The sequence below is a fragment of the Accipiter gentilis genome, chromosome 5 (assembly GCF_929443795.1).
Source record: "Accipiter gentilis chromosome 5, bAccGen1.1, whole genome shotgun sequence".
Classification (NCBI taxonomy): domain Eukaryota; kingdom Metazoa; phylum Chordata; class Aves; order Accipitriformes; family Accipitridae; genus Astur; species Astur gentilis.
In genome coordinates, this window is record NC_064884.1 from 35,296,313 (window position 1) to 35,316,265 (window position 19,953).

General features: G+C 43.4%; 1 protein-coding gene across 3 annotated transcripts in view; it reads right to left on the minus strand.

Annotated features, from left to right (window-relative positions):
- GRM1 (glutamate metabotropic receptor 1) overlaps positions 1-19,953 on the minus strand; it is a 194,312-nt gene that overhangs the window by 2,156 nt on the left and 172,203 nt on the right. For 2 of the 3 annotated variants that reach the window (XM_049800564.1, XM_049800565.1), the window contains exon 9: positions 10,692-10,776. The exons of the other annotated variant lie outside the window; for it this stretch is intronic. In XM_049800564.1, the coding sequence (XP_049656521.1) occupies positions 10,716-10,776 (61 nt within the window). In that variant the 3' untranslated portion in view covers positions 10,692-10,715. The remainder of the gene's footprint in view (positions 1-10,691; positions 10,777-19,953) is intronic. 3 annotated transcript variants of the gene reach the window in all.

The following is a 19,953-nucleotide window of genomic DNA, read 5'->3' on the forward strand; positions in this document are numbered from 1 at the left end:
TTTACATTACGCAGACATGGGCAGTATAACAAACAAGCCTACAAAAATATTGATTGCTTTGACTCGTTAATGAGCCTCCCCCCTCCAAGTTCTTCGTCGCCTCCCAGAAATATTTCAGAAGGAAACAACATTGTCTTTTAACAGCAGCAATTACTGTGATTTTCATCCAAAGGCAATTACTCCCTGCTGGTTACCCACGTTGCAGCCAGCCTGGAAAGCCTAGCCTGTGGGAAAGGCTCTTGGAGGGCTGGCTGGGTTTCGAGGACTCTAGCTATGTCATTTTGTACCTAGGTTTGCTCACCCCACCTTGCTGGGGGGGGGGGGGGGGGGGGGGGATAAAAAAACAAGGGGAAAAAAGTCACAGGAAGAGCTGTAATTAAGCTTGATTTACAGCTTATAGGAAATATTTCTGAACTGTTGGAAGAAAAACAACCCACGGCCTTAGCCTTTGTCACTCCGGGTAGGGAGGAATTGTTACTAACCCCTCCTTTCCTTTTCATACCCTGCCCCCCCTTTGCACTTAGGAAGAGATCAGCTATTACAGAAATGAAGGACTCCCAGGGCCTCCATCAGGTAGGAGGCAAATACACTTCTTCCCGAGCAACTAGTATTTACAAACCAGGATAAAATGCTGGGATTGAAAACAGTTGGTTTGTGTGGGTGGAGGAACAAGCAGCAACACGATCATGGCGAGTCGAACCCTGCGACTCCGCATGCGGGCTGGATCCCATCAAAACGCTGGGCTGTTTGGCTGAGTGAGGACCTGAGAGTCAGGTCCGTCCCTGAGGAACCATAGCTTTTTTGCATTTCCCTGTACCTTTGCAGCAAGCAGCACTCAAAGCAGAGTGATACCTCATTAGCAGCTGGTGGGATAGGGAGCTGAGCAGTGCTTAAGAGGACCAAGCAATTGTCTAATTGCAGGTCAAGCAGTAGAGATAATTTGCAAATTATAATTCTAAGATGATTTATGCGAAGCAGCCTTATCTCAGGGTTTCATCCCTTAGGGAGCAGAAGTAAACAAAGGATTAAATTTCCGACCCTGTGATTGCAGTGCAGGTGGGAGGCAATCTGGGTGGGAGGCTGGCACAGCAGTGTTGCCTCCTGCTACTGCACACACCAGGGGAGATCGCTTCCCGTGCATACAGCCTGCAATGTTGTTCAAAGTATTTTGCTTTTCCTTGCTCAGACTCCTGTGCTTTTCTTTTTTGGGTGAGTAAATAATTACCAGTTTGATTTTGTAAAAAAAAAATAAATTACTGACTTTGTCATAGCTGGAAGAAACTGGTACAACACAGACCATGTAAATCTGGCAAAATGGAAAAGAAATGTATGTGACAATGTGGTACTTTTCTGCTGAGCAGTAAATATTCCTGGAGAAAAAAAGAATTTGTGATGGATCCCAGCTGGGAAGTTCATCTCCAACTCCAGATTCCAAACGCTGGACCTGTGACTCACCACCTCTGTGGGAACTGGCTCACAAGAAAGGGCCGATCTAAAAAATTCATAACTCCCCAAAGCATGTAGCTGGTAGGACCTGGAGCTGTTTGGATGCAGAGCTTTAACCTAAAGGGAAAAAAAGCCAAGTTCCCAGCGGAAGAATGTACTATGGTGATCAATGAAAAGATAAGAATGAAGGTTTAGAAGCATTCCCGTTTTGATCAAAATGAGCTGTGGTATGACATTTTTTTGAAGTGCTATGGAGATAAGCAAATGAATGTAACTGTTGGGCATGAAAGATTTTTAAAGTAATATTTTAACATACCAAGATCTACGAACTCTTCACACAGAAACACATTTCATCTGTTTTAACTTCAAAACAAGTCTCTTGTAAAGAGGAAAATGTCAAGTGCTCTCATATTATATTTTGCTGATGCTATAGCTTACAAATACTGCAAAGGTCTTTTATGAAAAAACCAATATGATTATCTGCTGTCTCTTATGCTAAGTCCACTTCTGCATCATTTACTTCTTCATATCTAGCTCTGGTGCGTCATCTCACTTTTGAATCCCTCCTCACACCATCTGTTTAGTCTCTATCTCATTTTGTTCCGAAGATTTTGTATTTTACATCAAAGGCAAGCACTGCTATTTTAAGGAACTCACTACCTCTGTCTTCAGATCTTCCTCCTATTCAGTTCACTTTCCTCCCCCTCACTCTCAAATTCTGCTCTTCTGACTTCTTTCTTCTGTAGCAGTCACCATAACGTACTTAACTGAGCCCAAGTCAATGGCCGTACTTAAACCAAACTGCACTGGGCCTGCAATACCCAAACATGAACAAATGGCTTAATCGGGAATTGCCTGTTACCGACTTGCTCTATGGGGAAAGCTGGTGCCACTGAAGCGCCTTGCCTCCGCTTGCCAAACCTTACTGCACATGACTACGATGGCCTTGTGACAAACAGCTTTAGAGCCGCAGTGGCTCTCCGTGGGGTCAATCTGGTGATTTCCACCAGGAATTCTCTCTTTTCTGTTGCTGTTCTCCTCAGTCTCGTGTTCCAGCTCTTTCCCTCAACTTGCTCTTCTTGCTGCGTCCATGCACCGTTAGCCTGTTAATGAATCACGTTTGAGACGGAGTCAGAAGGCTGTCGTAGAAATACCTGGGCTCTGTCTTGCTGGACAGCTGGTAAGGAGTCACACTGAGATTGACACATTCAGGCAGAACTAACAATTAACACGCGAGAAAACTGCTTGTTATCCTGGAACAAAGACCAGCCACCTTGAATGGCACTAATCAACATTTAGACAAAAAGTGAAGATGAATCTGGAAAAGCTCAGACCTGAACTGAGTCTTAGCGAGTCAACTCACTTGTGCAAAGCGATGATGACAATCCTGACTGCATGTGCGATACATGGTCACCATTTACTAAGTGATTGACACCTTTTTTGAAGGAAGGATCCATGGGAGAAGGTGAAGATCAAAATCATCTGTCTTGTATAATGGGAGAAGGGATGATTTTTCTACACAAAGGCAGGAGAGAGCACCAAGCCAGATCACAGTTGCGGTATTGAAAACGTGATGTTCAATTGCGCAGTGCTGAGGTAAGACCAACTGGGGTTTTCTTGCTTCTATCAATAGGATGGTTACCCATTTCATGTTCATCGTGTATTTGTTTGCCCTTCCTAACTTTCTCCTTTATACAATTTCCCATAGGATTTAGACTTCACGCTTACTGCCTAGAAGTGAACTTCTTGGAGTCTCAAGAGATTCTAAGGTTTGTAGTTGTGCATACCCAGTCTAACACTACAAGTACTATTTCTTCAAAACCTTGCATCTAGCCTAAATGTTCAGACAGGTTCTTGGATATCCTATCAACACATAAGATGGGCTTGCTTTTGCTTTATAGGCAAGAACATACATTGAATTTAGCTGCTCTTTCTCAATTTTCACCACAGCTTTGTCTGGGGTTTTTGTATTTTGGGGCAGTAGACATAAGTATATTTTTTGTGTGAATTTTTATTAGTTCCACTAGCAGATCTGTCACTATTTTTGGTAATTCAAAGTGGTTTTAATACATGCATTGATCTTTACAATGTACTCTCTGCATGACTCTGGGGCAGTCATTTTCAGATACTGTCAGATTAGAGACACTTGTAAACAAGCCAGAAAACAACTTCAGACCTTAATAGTTACTTGCAGAAAGTCTTTAAAAGAACTGATTTACTCAAATCTGAGGGGTACGTGTAGGACAGTGACGTGTTAGATGCCATCTATAGCTTGTTCGATGGCTCACTGTTTGTTGTTAAGTATCTCCAGCTGCCCCAAATCCTGCTCCTGCTTGTGACCAGAAGTGCCCCAGACTCAAGTGCAGTCACAGGCCATGAACAGGGTCCTGCTCCTGCCAGTGCCTGGAGGATCCGATCTTGTTGGCTTCCTTGGAGCAATGTCGAGCCTGAGCACCCCACAACAGGTTGTTCCTCCCCACACTGCAGGGTCCTGAAGATGCCTTACTTCAGACATTGGGTAGCACAGGTTTCTTTACATCTTAGAGGCTGAATGCTCCTGAGGTGGAAGATGATTGCTGCAGTGGTCTAAGGTAGTCTCTGTGCAATGCTCCGATCCTTTCACCAGCGAAGTTATAGCCTGAGATCCAGAGCACAGAGAATTAGATGAACTTTCAGTCCTGTGTGCCTGAACCTTTGTCTTTTTTTGCCTTGAACATTTTATGCATCACAATCCCTGATTGATACCACATGAAATGGTTAAACAGAGTCATGTGCGCTCTGATGAAGTTAACTTTAGGAACTGACATGTTGGGAAATGGCTCCTCATCTGATGTAGTGCTTGTCACTGCCAGAGTGAAACAGCTGGAGATGCAGTCAGGTAAAGTGCTTGAGAAAGAGCCCTGCCAGTTAAAAAGGAAGGGACACTCCTCGAACTGTTAGAGTTCATGCCCTGTTTCATCCCTTTAGGATGCCAGAGTTGCAGTGTGTTATCTTCTCCAAGTGGCCATGAGCTGAAGGAGCATCTTAAGCTTGCTGAGATGAGGAATACAGTCATTTGGGCCAGGCCTGGTGGTGTTGGACAAGATTCGGAGCACAGATTTATGATATAAGGCTGGTTTTGTTAAAGCAGCAACAGCAATTAACCAGTGGAAGAGGTTATAGGAGAAGCGATGTATGTTCCCTTTCTTTCATTGTCAGACTGATGCCTTGGCCAAACCTACCTCCTTGTAGTCACTATAGTAACCAAAATGCCACAGCTAGTAGGAAGCATTGGGATAACCTAGCAGTCCCTTCTATGCAGATAAAATCTTAGGAATGAACATTAAATGCAGCCCGAGAAAGGCCTATCAACTTTGTCAGCAAAAATTAGGTCCATACCCTGACTATCTTAACAGCAACCAGACGAGGTCAGTGTCGGGTACTGCCCAGTCAACAAATGATGCTCCCACCTTCACAGAGCAGGGCACACTTACCAGCCCCTGACAACTGCGCTCCAGAAAGCAGCACAAGCAGGGCTGTCCCTGTGTCCCTGTGCACTTGCACAGAGATGGCCAGCCTTTGGAGACAGCGGGGAAGCAGAGCAAAGGAAAGGCCCCATCCAAAAGCTGTGCCTTGGACAAAACCTTTCTTAGCCCAACCAGTAGTTGCTGATGGATGCCCTCCTAGGGAAGGCAGCAGAGGAATTTCTCCTGGGCCCACAGAAAGGCAGTTAACCATCCACAAGTTTTCTACAACCCAGCAGTCACATAAGAAGTGGTAATGAGCCTGAGCAAAGCTCTGTCCCACTGCGGTCTCACCATTCCCAGGCCCCAAGCTAACAAGCTTAAAATTTAAAGCTAGTACCTGCACTGCAGCACACTGCAGGTGCTTTGCTGGTATCCCCAAGGACTCTTCCATCATTGTCTCCATTTCAGTAAGGCCACTGGGGCATGAAATTTGATTAAGGGTGTGAACTGATTTTAATCCAGGGTAGTGATAGCTCCCTGTGCTAAACAGGGCCCTCTTCTTGGAGGTGCAGCAGTCAGTCCTGCCACTCATTAGCAGAGCAAGCCACGCTGGTTAGCATGTTCCTGCAAGCTTCATTTTTGTAGCATTGCTTCTAGAGACTTATCTCTTTTACTAACCCAGGTTTAACTTCTCTGTGGCTCACCCAAGAGTGAGGGAACCATTGTCGGCCACAGTCCCTAGCTGGTGTATGCTCAGTTTTTTGCCTGATATTATCACCTAAAAGAAAAAAAGAATCACGAACCAATTTCAGCCTCGGTCCATTTACATTGTAATCTCTATCTCGGTGATAAGAGGACCTTACAACAGTTCTCACAGTGTGACTCTAATGCTTTCTGTGGTGCTGTGTAATTAGAGCAAAGTTTAACCTCCCACTTGTGTTGCTGGAAATTTAAATTACTGAACTAACTTTTTCTTGTTGCTCCCCTCCCTTTTTTTTAAGGACAAAATTGCCTTGGGCATGGGACACAATGTTCTATGTAAATTAGAGAGCTGCTTTAAATGTATGCTGGAAACTGCTACACAAAATACAGGAAAGCATAAAGCTGTCAGGCTGTCTCTCAGAGGCAGAACCTGATGAGACTTGGGGCTGTTGTGAGTGAGCACAAGCCCAAAGCTGCCTTTCCAACCCTCCAACCCATCCACTAGTTTATGTCAAGTAAATCTAACCTCTTCATTTCCTTCATGAGTTACTCTGCTGCAAGAGTTAAATATTACTTTGACCTGAGCTACATATAGGCTTCCTAATGGACACTGACCCTATCAATTACTGATTTTTTTGCTGATTTTTTTCCCTTTTTAAATTGAAATTTTAGCATTGTACAGTCTGTAACAGGGATGCAGTAGCTATATCTAGCCTGAGTACCCTGTGACGTGATTCTGGTTTCTATCCACAGGGTCCCCAGGTTGGGGTCAGACCCTCAGGGCAGGATGAGAAGGTGCCAGCCCCCCCGCCTCTACGCCTTGGTCACCCAGATGGGGAAAGCAGGATCCAGGAGTGGGGTCACATGCTTTACACTTGTGCTGCTGTGGAACTGGGCTGCTGCTAGGCTCATACCTGGTCCCAGGGGCAGGGAAGTACTCCCAAATCCAACAGCTCAGATATAGCCAAATATCCCTAAATAGACAGATTTATTAACTTTGGGACTTAACAATTACAATTATGTACCTAGGCACTTTTATACACCTGTAAATTGGGGGGGGGGGGGGGGGGGGGAGGGGGAGAGATGCTCACTGCAATGCTTCAGCGTAGCTAAAGTCCTACAACTTTAGCATGTATCACAGATCTTACTTACATAGCTTAACGAAGGTGTGAGAATATTACACTGATAATATGTATTAAAGATTGACTACTAGTTATAATTACTATAATTTTTTGGTCTCATCTGAAATACAGAAGCTATATCACAATTCAGTCATCCATCTAATTATTGTGAGAAAACATCGGTTCACCACTGTGTTCGTTAAGAATTTTGAAAAAAATATCAAATAGCTACTAATGTGTTGCTTGGAGAAAACAACTTATTCTAATAGATAATACAAAGTTCAGGATAATAAACATTTTGTCCCAAACAGTGAGCAAATTCTTCCAGTGTTCAAGAAATGAAGATCAGAAACCTGCAAATCAAAGTGAAATTAAAAAGTGCTCTTACTAGTGAATAATTTTTTAATGTTTTTTTTGTTGTTATTAACAAGTAAACCCCACCAAATATTCAGAATTAAATCATCCTACTGGATCACCTTTGTAATTTCTTTTAAGGATTTTAAAGTTAGTGCACAGAAAAGGCATGGTGTAATTCATCATGGATCCTCTGATACCAACGGAGAAGCACATTTGTGTTATTTGAAGATGTGTCTCATGCTGCACATTTGAATAAACATATATGACAGTACAGCCAATGACAATACCTGAACTGAAACATTTATTCAGGCAGGCTCAAAAAGGAGCATAGCTAAGAAAACCTAAAACCAGAAAATTACAAAGTTTTGAGCAAAAAGACCTGGAAAGCTTAGGAACATGGGAAGAAAATGATAGAATGAAATTAATTTAGGAAAAGTGTAGGTGGGTACAACTAAGACAAAATAGTGTGTAGGACTGGAAGGCTGTGAAGATCAACAATCTTCAAAAAACACTGCATCGAAAGAAATACCATGGAAAGAGATCTAGAGCTGCTGTTGAATAAGAAACACTAATTAGTGAACTTGGAATATAATAAACCAACAAAAATAGCCCATGAGTTCTGTGTTCCCCACTCAAAAGCACCACACCATGGTACAGAGATTAGGAGGTCTTTCCTATAAATGCAGTTTAATAGTAATTAGGACAGTTGGAGGTTTTTCCTTGCTTTCTGTAATCCTCTGTGGTTCTGATGGAAAATGATTTGGGGCACCACATTTTTTACCAGAAAGATATTGACAAACTGGAAACTGTATACAGAACAGCAACAAAAAAACCCAGCGGAAACAGAGAAGAGAATGCGTGAGAAAGCTAAAATAGCTGAATAGATTCAATTTGATTTCAAACATCTGAAAGGCATTAGCACCAATGCTGGAATGTATTTCACATAGCGTACAGATGCACAACGGAGAGCCCTAGATGAAATTACAAAAGGGACAAATTATACTGAAAATCCAGAATATTTCCTTGTCAATAACTGTATCAGAGCAGGAATAATTTCCTAATGAACTGGTAATAGCCCGTTGCTCTGGATATCTGCTGCCAAAAAGCGTGCAGCCCTTGCAGAGGTAGAGGTCAATGAGGCCTTTCTCCCACTATAATTTGTCAGATTCTCTGGTACGCTTGAGAATAAAATAAACTCCCAGCAATTTAAACAGTGCTCAAAGAGCCATCAGACTTGCCTTAACATGCCAGCATTTTGAGTGCAAACTTAACCCAGTTGCCACAGGAAGCTTAGTCATGAGGCCCCTTGTTTGTAATACACAGCTCTCCCTAATATGCTGCAGTAGATAAAGGAGCTAGTAAAGCCTGTGGGTTTTCTGGGTGTATCCGAAAGTTTCCATGGTAACGAATGTGCAGCTTCAGAAGAAAAGAGCCCTGAAACTCAAAGCTGATGTTTCTGAGTTTTTTAATACAGTGATAAATTTTTATGGTTCTATATTTTCACGATTCTGCATTTCTGACCATCTCCAGGATCATACGGAGAGCGGAGATCAACGTTAGCACAATAACCAATGCTAACTATTGTGTACATCAAAACACAGGAGAGTTTCAAGTCCCTGCATCTAATTGCTTGTAACTGGAAGGCGAGGGAAACCATAGCACCCGTGGTGATTTCTAGCATTTGGGGTAGCGAAGCAGGGCTTCCTCGGGAAAATCCAGGCTCGCAAACTGCTGCAGTTCTGGTGACTGAGACTTAGGCGTGAGGCGAGGCGGATGTGATGGGCATCTGGTGATATGCCGGACACATACCTACTGCTCAGCCTGGGCTGTGTGGCTACAGGGAACGCAGGCTGTCGGTCGCTGATGGAGGACGTGCCCTTCCCCTGGCCACAGCGCAGCACTGCCAGGCCTCGGAAAGCATCAGCCCTGGCTGGAGGGAGAGGGAAGCCTGAGGGGCAGAGATGGGCAGAGAAGCCAGAATAGCAAGCTTCACGCTCAGCAGGTCTGAAAAGCTCCGCTGCTTTTTAAAGCCTTTTTTTATCTGTGCAGCTGCCACAAGCGTTTGGTGGCCCGTTGACCAGTTGGGGTCCCACCAGAGGTGTTTCTCAGGAGCTCATGTGGATGAGGATTTTTTTTTTTTCCAAACTGAAAAAAAAAAATCCCAAGGTCTGTCATGCAAAAAGCAGGAGGTTCAGCCTTCCCTGTTCTCAGGAGTTTTACAGCTTACCCCCATGCTTTTTGAATATAATCTGTTGTTGCATTCGCCCTTGCCTCCTAATGGTACGCCTGTGTTGGATTCCCATTTCATCATCAGTCTTTCCAGACAGACAATTGGCCATCTGTGCCCTGGGAATCTGCAGCACTTGTTCCAGATCAGAAAAGAAGGACATGTTGTTGTCGGACTGGAAGCTAACAACAAAATGTTTGTACTGTTCCTTACGCTGGCTTTGTAAACTTTGCCTTTCAGGGTGGCAAATCTGGTTGCTGCACAGGCCCTGTAAAACCATCACTGCTGCTCCAAATATACAATGCATTGTATGTATTTCTTCTGATCTGCAAATCAGAGGGGCAGATTTGATCAAATTAGCATCATTGCTACCTGTCCACAAATGGCATAGACTGTCAGAGACATAGACAGAGCTAGAATGCTTTGTCACTGATGAGAGGAGCTGAAGAGCATCTCTGGCCGCAGACAGCCAGTGCTGCTTAAAATGCTGCGTCAGTGGATCGCAGGCAGCTTTCCGCTCAGCCACTGCACAACCTTCCCTGGGGCAGGGAGCAGGACTGTTTCACATCTGCAGTTTATCAGATGGAAAGGAGCATAAATCTGTCCCAGGAGAAACGAGGCAAGGCCTTTCTGTTTCTGCAACAGCTAGCACGTTTTCTCCACTGGGTTTGTGGTTGCTCAGGGAGGGCGGCATTTGCACTTCTTGTTTCTGAAGAGCTGAACTTTGCTATTGTTCACTGAATGGAGAATATGCAGAATCAGAACATCTTTCAGAAACTGTGACAGAAAAAATTTCTCTGCTACCGTTTAAAAATACTTTAGGTCTACTGCTTGTTTCTAGCCCAGATTAAGCTGGTTTTATTTACATGCGCCTGCTCATGATTTCCCTGTTCTGTAAATCCCACCAAACCAATGTTTTCTGTGTTCCCTCTACTGGCTCTGCAGCAGACGTTCACTAAAAAGGACAGTTAGCAAGAGCTGTGCACAGCAAAGGCATCTTGCTGTGAGACAGCCACTAGGTTGTTGTTTAAAGCACGCAGGATAATGTCATCTCCATGCAAAACTGTAAAAAAGAAAAAAAAATGTTGGCTAAATGGAAAAAGAAGATAAAATTAGTACCAAAAAAAGGATGTTTTTGCAAAGTTGTAGGCATTTACAAATAAAATTGAAGGCTTTAAAAAAAAAAAACGTAAAAGCTGCAAAAAAATTATTCAGTGTCCTCTTCATCACACCTGGGCAATCAGGTTAAGGCATTGTGCAAAACAGAGGACATAAGCGAATTTCCCATCTTTAATGGCATGCACCACATTTGTCCCATCATTAGACATGATAAATCAATGAGACAGAGAAAGCAAGGGGTAAAACCACTCTTTGTCATGCAGCTTCTCTTACACATTCACTGCAGTGTGGGATTTTTCAAAGCTGCACGTGTGCCGACGGACACTGGCTGGTGGGCGAGAACTCTGGCTGCCTCTTCCTGAAGATTGAAAAGAAAAAGACACCCAGTGAGTGGTTATACACATGTGCACACATGGTGGCTATACCACTCAATAGGGTGCCTGTACCTGACCTATGCCTAAGGGTCACTGTGGGCTTTCCCATCTTTTCTCCTCATCACCTCGACTTCCACATAGATTTCTCCTTGGCTCCAGCACGGTGCTGTTTAAAACAGTTTCTCATGGTGTTCGTTCCTGCTTCCTCTGCTGAGCCCTGATGCACTTTGCATACCAGATGGCAAGGGCTGCTGTGCATCTAGCTGTCAGAGGGACTTCTCCCCTGGTATTCTCAACACAGGGTGAAATGATGAAAAAGGAGCATCTGCCTTTCGCATCTTATTTACAAAACCGTCACCCAAAGTTTTTGTTGGTGGAGTTTTTATTATATACTCAGCTCCTGCTTTTTCCTGTGTCTCTTACTGCCCTAATCTGCTTTTCTAAATGATTTCTTTCTTTTATTCTTGAACTCTAGCTGAGTAATCACTAGCTTTCATTACATGTGATTTCACTGTTTGTGCTGCTTTTTTCTCCCAAGAAAACATTGGCCTTATTGAGGTAGACACAAAATGTATAGTCTCCTAGATGCTCAATCTGCAGTGGTAATTCAAAAAGCGATTGCAGGTTGCAGTTTGGGCCATTAATATATGACAAATTCCACTTCATTTTTCTCTTCTTCCTTACTCTATCAAGTGGATGCAAACTGTCATTTGTTTTCCCCAGTATCAATAAAATATATACACACACGCGCGTGCTTTGACAAAAATCTCAGGTATTTTTGCACATGGAATGCATCAATGAATTTCTGCAAAAAAAATTGTCATTGTATTGCAAATAAAATGCAAATCAAAATTCAGCATTTCTCCCCATCAAACAATCATAGTGCATGCTTGCCAGACTTCTATTTACCTCAAAACAACAGATTCATGGATGGTATGTGCATGTACTACATACTCAGTACAGCTGCTCATGAGCCAAATAAGCCATTCTTCTCACCACATACTAAAGCACCGGAGCACAGCGTGATGTACACAGAATACATGCATACCCATTTTGGAGAGGTAGATGCCTTGAGATGACTTCTGAACTATTATGAATAAAACACAAATAAGACATACTGCTGAGCAATTTTGTAAATCTAGTCACTTTGAAGTCTCTAGAATAATTAAATTCCTTACCAGGTGTAACGAGATCTCTGAGATTTGACAATTTAAAGGTGGTCATAATAAGGAACTTAGCTACCATGCTCTCTCCTACACCCTGTTAAAGTTACAGAGATCATTAAGCTTCCGATTAAACAGAACACCCAACATTTCTACAGACCTCCAGTTTTCTTCATCTATTGAGAGAATAAAAAAGGTTTCTACTTTCTGTGCTTGCTTTGTTAAAAGTCAGAAATAGTAGTTTATTCAGTCACAGAAGCTAATTTCACAAAACAAGTAGCAACATGCAGTTGATTATCTGAGAGAAAAATCCAGTTCTAAATGTATGTCACTCGTGCGCAGTGCTGTATGCACAATAGAGGGCACACAGCCATGGAGAACCTTGCTCAGGGACCCTGGAAAAGGTGGAAGAAGTTTTTGTTTCAGAGCACTACTTGGGACCTCAGTCTTTCTGAGTCAGCAGGCTTTGCCAGCTATCATCCTTCAGCTACTGCAGTTTGCTGTCTTTTCTGGCTTGCTTAGTTGCAGCCCTTGTTTCCCCCCCAGTATTTCTTCTTATTCAGATATATCTCTGGAGTGAGTTCAGAGCATTTTGCTCTCCAAGCTTCGGGCAACTGTAGGTCTTGTTATGAAATCCTCCTCTGTGAAAGGAAGAAAGAAGCCCACTTCCTCAGGCAGTCCAAAATGCTTCCTAACATATTCAAAATACAGTGAACTCTTTTCTTACTATGGCTGCAGTTGTGCTCCTCAGCCAAAATCAAAACCAGATATTACATGTAATAGAGTATGCAACCCCCAAATGCCTCTCCAGGTTTGCATTCTGTAGGACGTTGTTGTTAAAATGCTGCCAAACTCCATCAAAGCAGTGGTCTGCCTTTTGGTCTAGGTCAAGGGCGATCCCCATACAGTGATATACAGCACACACACTACAGAAATCAGCTCTAAATCTCAAGGTTCATGCTTCAGTAGAATTTGGATGTGGATTTATAGTGAAATTTAGATTTATAGTGTTATGGGAAATGTAGTGCATGTGTTGATTATTCTTCAGTGAATTATTTTGCAATTATCAAATCGTTGCCAACTGCATAAATAATAATAATAAATGATTTTGAAGCTTTCAGTCTGAAGTATCTTTGTAGGCTTGCTTTGTCTTACTAGTAGTGTGTGCTAATACTGCAGAGCCCTGATTCAGAATTAGTGCCCAGATCTCTGTACCTCTCTTTTTTTCTTTTAAGTATGACAATGTATCCTCTCTTCTTCCTCTCAGCCTTGCAGGCAGTGATGGCACTTCACGTACATTTCTCCGGCTACCAAAAAAATTAGGTAGCCTGCCCATCTTTACAACACAAGGATTAATGGGTTATTTTTGGGGCAGTCTTCTCAAGGGTAATTCCTGCTGAGTGGTTATTTGTACCCTGAGCCCAGAGGCAGGATGGATCTTCTGTGTATTCGAACAAGGAGTTGGCATACCATCATGAAAGTGTCTGAACTTCTTTCTAACGAACCCCTGGGTGCAGTAACAGGGAGTCTGGCAGAGGAAGCAGGGTGGCAGTGCAGAGGGTTCCTGAAAGAAGTGGATTAATTGCTTTACTTTATGGTCTTTGAAGCAGAAAAATGCTTCTAGCCAATTGCTCAGAACAGAGTAGGAAACAGGTCTGTTGAAATCTGCAGTGAGGAATACAAAGGATGTGAGGGAAGAGTCACCCTTTCCCTATTTTTTCTCTTAAGTGCAAATGAATCATCCCACAAGGCAAACAGCTGTGTCAGGATTGTAGGAAAGTGTAAATTGCTATCTGTAATATTTTATACCTGAACAGCTGTGAAACTAGAAACATTCACCTTCTGCTCTGGAATTAGTCTCTCTGCTCAACCAGACTCCCCAAACAGACACAAATCGAGTGAATCTGTCTGGCGTCCAAGATAACAGAAGCACAGGGCACTGTGTTACCTATCGTCTAAAGGCACAGTCAGAAAATCCTCCACTCTAGGTGTTGCCTGAGCCGTGAGAAAAGCTTTCGCATTCCCCTCAGTCAAAAACATACAGAAAAGCACAGCCCCAGATCTGATACAATCTAATCTGAAGCAACTGACCATCAATAACATTAGGAAGAATGCAAGGCGGGGAGGAAATCCAAGAGAAGTGATGATGACGTTGTGCTGATACTTACAGTGATAGCCCAGAATCGTCCCCCAGTTTTTAAGAACTTATGTATAATGCCTAGCTTTAATACGGGAAAGGAGAAGCCTCGTGCCGTGTGCCCTGTGGCACACTGCCATCACATCCTAGAGCAGTTCCTGCTCCAGCATTCAGACCGACGGCCCTCCGCACTCCCAAGGGACAGCTCAACACCGCCACAAACTTTCTAGCCTGCTTTTCACCTCCTTGACCCTCTAGCAGTCTGCAAGGTAACTGGGGAGGTAAGCACACTTCGTACGTAGAACCAGGTCAGTAAAGTGCTCAACTAAACACTCATCCCAAATTCTCTTGCCTCTCTAAATCTAGCGTCTTCCTAGGCAGAAATATGTTCATCTTCTGATGCTTGTGTCCTTGAAAGGTCAGGTTTTATGTCTAGTTGTCATGGCTGGATCAAAAGATTTGTACATAAAAAGAAGCAAGGCCATGTCCTTTTCCTGTAGGAAGAGGAACTGAATTTTCAATACCTTTTATATGAGCCAGGATCTGATGGAAGATTTCTGTAATATATTTCATTAAGCCAAGAGATGAAGTTGGGAAGATGGACAGGTTTTCCGTACAAATTCATTTTTAAAACACAAGTCCTGAATTCCAAGCTAAGTCCGAGTTGGAAATAATCTCTCTGAGTTTTAACTTAATTATGCTAATCAACGGCACGGCGGCACTTTTTGGAGAGAAAGAAATCGTTAAGAGCTGTGGAGCAAAGAGCACTGCAAGTCAGAGGGAGGCTATTGACCCTTGCCAGGCAGAGCGAGACATGCAGATAATTATCACCCGTGGAGGACTGAGGAGCTGGAGGGATTTCACAGCACACCCTCTCTGTTGAAGTGTGAGCATCTGCCGAAGAGGACAGAAGGGTCACGGTCACCAAGGAGAGCACAGTCCCAGCAGGATGCCCGGGAAGACCCAGGGCTGAGCTGTGTGGTGGAGACAGAGCTGAGGCTGCGCTTCGGGTCACCGGGGGCCAGCAGCAGCCAGCTGCGTGCCCAGGGGAGCGCTCCAGCCCTCCCTCCGTGCCAGCACAACCCTTGCTGCAATTGCTCAATCAACCGGCAGGGAACGACAGGGACAACTAAGCTGGGTCACAGCTAAGACAGAAAAAGAAAGGGGAAAAAAATATGATCAGTTCCCAGCTTCAGTTCACAGCACGGCCGTCCAGGCTCTTGTCCCTGCACAAGTGAAGGGACAGCGTGGGGTAAAGGAAGGCTTTGGGTGTCGTTTCTGGCTTAGGGCAGCTTAAAGCATTTGTGGATTTACAGGCTATGATAGCCCAAAGTAGCCGCAGGCAAATCTCTTGGCTGTCCGGGCTGGTGGCAGGAGAGATTTTTGAGATAACTTGTGTAACCCTAAGGACTGAGAAACGCGTATAGCCTTACTTTTCAGAGGATAAAAGAAAGTAAAGGAGGAAGGACCGCTAACTGACTAGGGTCACAGAGGTGCCCGGGGCCACGCTTTGTACCCCACGGGACCCTGCACCGCCCACACACGCAAGCTCCCAAGGACCCTCGCAGAGCCGCGGGGCTGTCCCTGCGTGCTCACACCATTAACCTGCCACCTGGGGCATGAGAGCCGGTGACACTGTGGCTGGCCCAGCCCTTGCAGCCCACGGCTGGCCTTGGCCGGGTTAATGCCACCCACATGCTTAATCTGCTCCCCGGGCATTTTTTGCAGTCGCCTGTGCTGCTGTAGCTATGCTTTCAAGCGTAGCCCCTTGTCAGTCCTTGTCAGTCTGCTCAAGGTAAATAATCCCTCCGTGGGGGCCTATGCAGACTTTGGGATTTGCTTTTTTATTGGTTGGTTGGTTGTTTTGGGGGTATTTTGCTGCTGGCTGTGTGGTTAGTTGGCTGGTTTAGGGGGCTTTGGGATGCAAAAAAATAAGTAATGTGGAATAAGTCCCGATTTCCAGACAATCCTTGATCTAGAAACGCAAGGCTTGCAAACCAGCCAAAACAGGCCAAGCTGAACCATCTGAAATGATCTGCCTTGTGCCCTGAAAAGAAATGGCCAGAAGAGAACATAAACCAAACATTTTCCATGGAAATAGAGAAGATGACTAACAAGAGCTTTAAGTAAGAAAACAAGAGCTTTAAGTAAGAAAACAAGAGCAGACATTCCTGGCTTTAACACACTAAGGATGAGGAAAGGTTAATAGTGCTGGGCAAAGAGAAGGAGGATATGCTAACTAGAAGGTGGCTTGCAGACGGACATTTAAACTGAGCCTCTGATTCTCTGTGGGTACCTGGGACTGATCAGACTGAAACTGCAAACACCAGCAAACCACCTACTAGTGAGGAGCTGCTAGAATCAGATCAGGGGGCACTTGTTTTGCTAGAGTTTAAGATCAGCTTTGACGTCTCTGGCTGTAGTGCTGCAACACAGCTAAGCTAATCTAATGATTTGCTGCTGAAAGGGACAACTTTCACCCCTGTTCCCCAAACCAGGGGCAGCAGGGACATTTTCTCTGGTGCTGACATTAATGTTTATCTGACTTTGAGATCTGGCTCAAGGACAATCCAGCAGAAAATAATTCACTTTTTTCCCCTCTTTTTTTTCTCTCTGTACGGTTAATTTTACAGGGTGGAAGAAAACCACATCCTGCATGCCACAAAAGAAAAACCACAGAGCAAAGAAGGGGAAACAGCCTAAGAAGAGATAACTGAAGCCATAAGCTAGAAACGGTAAATTGTTTATAATGCAGTAACAAGAAACCTACAGCTTTTAGTTTTCAAGGGGGCTTTAAGGTGACAAATTGTGTGATTACTTCTAGCCTGCACAACTGTTTACAGTTTACAGTGATGATGCCTTTTAACCTATGCTTGTCAGGTGTGGGAGGCTGAATGCCAGAGCACATATATGCTCTGAAGAATTAGCTGACTTGTTATTTCAAAAATTAAATAGTCTTTAACAACTTTAATGTGGAGGCAGGTGTTCTATTGATACAATATACTCTCCTTTTCAACCCACACTTAAAGTGGTTTCTTAGAGTCCTTTGGCATAGCAGAGAACATAACTTCTGTCATGGGCCGTGAATATTAGTGACTCTTTGACAGTGAATGTCTTCTGTGTGGACATTAATTCTGCAGACTTCCAGACCTGGGTCTGGAAACCCCAAACGAAGACCTGGCAATGCTGATTTTGCCCATTCAGAGTCCTTGGGCCACACAGCTAAGAACTGGGAGAAGAGGGGAAAATGTGGTCAGGTCTCTGCTCTGGGTGTGAATGGTTCTCATCGCACCTGGGACAGATGGAAAACCATACTAGCTAAAAAAAATAATAATCAAATTCAAGCAGGAAGCGAAGAGGGAGATTTTAAAATTCCTCTCTTCCCTTTACAACTCTTAAATCACCATAGGCAAAAGTAAAGAGAAGAAAGTAAGTTGCTCCATTACAAACAGCTGTGGGACAGGCATTAGCAAGGACTACATCCAGACTTTGGACTGAAGAAGTTAGCCTCTGCTTTGCCACACATCATATCCAGCACCAGTCTCTGCATCTTCTGTGTTCTATGAAAGTAATGTGAAGAATGGAAAAATTAGGATGGTATTAAATGTTGTAGGAGGTAGTACAGGTGTTTGTAAACGAATGTGTCTGAATTCAGGGGTATTTTAAGAAAAATGGGCTTCTGTAGGTAGGTGCCTGGCTAGTGTGCTGTGTCCTGTCCCTGTAATAACTGGAACTCAGCTGCTGCTGATTGATGGTAAGGCACAAAGGTGTGCAGGCTGTGGTCTCACAAAGGCTAGTGCAACTGGCAGTGGTTCATGCTGTTGAGGCATGTGTAAGATGAAACTGCCTGACTTCTGTTTCCAAAGTTTAGTAAAAACCCCATTGTCAAAAATACTCCCAGCTCTGGAAGCACAAATAGTGGGCGAGCTAAACTGAGCTACTGCTAGTGAGAAATTTTTTCAAATCCTTCCTTAGGATAGGGAAGAGGTTTGGAGAACATTTCCTAATTACAGTGATGATATAAGTCAGGATAGTCAGGTCTTTGTGCCTTGGTGACAGCTGGCATCATCCTGACAAATTTGTTTGGAAACAAATTACTGATCAACTGACAGAGCAATGTGCGGGCCTCTTCCCACAGAGGAAAAAACCTGTATGTACTAGCGCCATCCACCACGGGCTTTGAAGATACTTCTCTAATGAAACACAGAGCAATAGTGGACTGAGACTACCACTGTATTATCAGGATAAAACCCTGCTCAGACAGTTTAATTGCCAACAGGGTGGAAAACCATACACGCCTACAGTCCCGTAACAGAGGTGGGCCATCTTCTCTCTCTGGGAGTGTGATTTGCCTATAAGTTAAAGCTAAAAATCAGGCGCTCTGTCAGCATGTGTTTGCAGCACCTGCAGTTCGTCTTGCAGTGTTTTGTTTTGTGGGGCATCCCTGAGCAAAGGGGAGCACTCACTGAAGACAGGAATAAGCTCTGTGAACAAGCCAGAACGTGAGATGCCTTTCACATCAGTGAAACAAGTGCCATCCAAGAGTGCTGTCCTCTTCTTGGGTTCTTATGTGCTTGTGTGTCCCTAAGCATGAAAAAGGATTGAATAAATTTGCAGTAGTTCCACATTTCACATTAGTAACTTTGCACTGAATTGCTGGGATGAATCAAGAATATTTTTCAGACTACATCTTAATTTGAAGAAAAAACCAAACACCTGTATTAGCTGTATATAGCTGTGTATAGTTCTTGTGATGTTTTATAGCCTTCTCCTTACATAGAGAATATCAGAGATCCACATGATATTCGTCAGTACCCAGACTTTTGTTCACCTCTAAACTAGCTCAAAGATGTATGAAATCACAAGGTGGCCGAGAGATCCCTGCAGAATAAACACTTGCAGAATATCCTGTGTGTTTATTCTAGCAAGTATTTCTACATGAATTATCATGTGATCATGAAATGTCACAGCTGTTTGCTTCTGCTGAGGGGACGTGAATAACTGAGGCACAGGGCTGAAACATCACACCTTTGAGGACTGGAAGGAAGTAAAATGCATTCTTGGCTTAAAAAATCTTGAAGTTGCCTCTAGGAGACTTGTATTTTAGTTCTTATTTCCATTTTAAAATGCTGAATTAAATAAATAAATAGCTGTAATGCATTTAAAAATGATATTTCAGACCACCCAACTCTTAAACATGGGTTGGTGGGTGGGGTTTTTTTTTTCCTAAGTATGTGCTTATGAGAGTTGGAGCCTGTCTTCTATATGTAATATAGGCAAATATCCAGGTTTTTAGCTCCTTATCTGGATGTAACCCTTAGCACCTATTTATTTACATGGCACTCTTAAAAGGACAAGATTTCTTCCTTATTTTTCTCACAGAGAGAATGCTAACCAAAACAACATGAGATTACGGTGCTAAGCAGATAAACATCATTTGCTTATACCTACACGTGAACGCAATTGTTTGTATCGCTCACTGTTGAGTTGGTGTATATCTGTAGCATTCTAACTGGATTGTTATAACTACATTTCAGAATAAAAATGCAATAAATAATATATACAAATACAAAAATACAAGGAAATGTAATAAGTGATCCAGTCAAGCACGAAATTAAATTACAAGTGGTGTCCTTATTCCTGTGTTTTTATGCCAAGAAAGATACTAGTCTTTCCCAGGATTTCTGTAGTACTGCCTTTGCTTCCCTTCAGTCAGGAAGCAGATTGTGGTATATAACTGTAAAGCACCCCTCTGATGTGATTGTGTATCTATGCATCATTGTGTTTAAGTATTGAAATTCATTATACAAAGCTGCCTGGTGCTACAGCAGCGCCCGTAAGTAAAACAATGTTTTGTGATT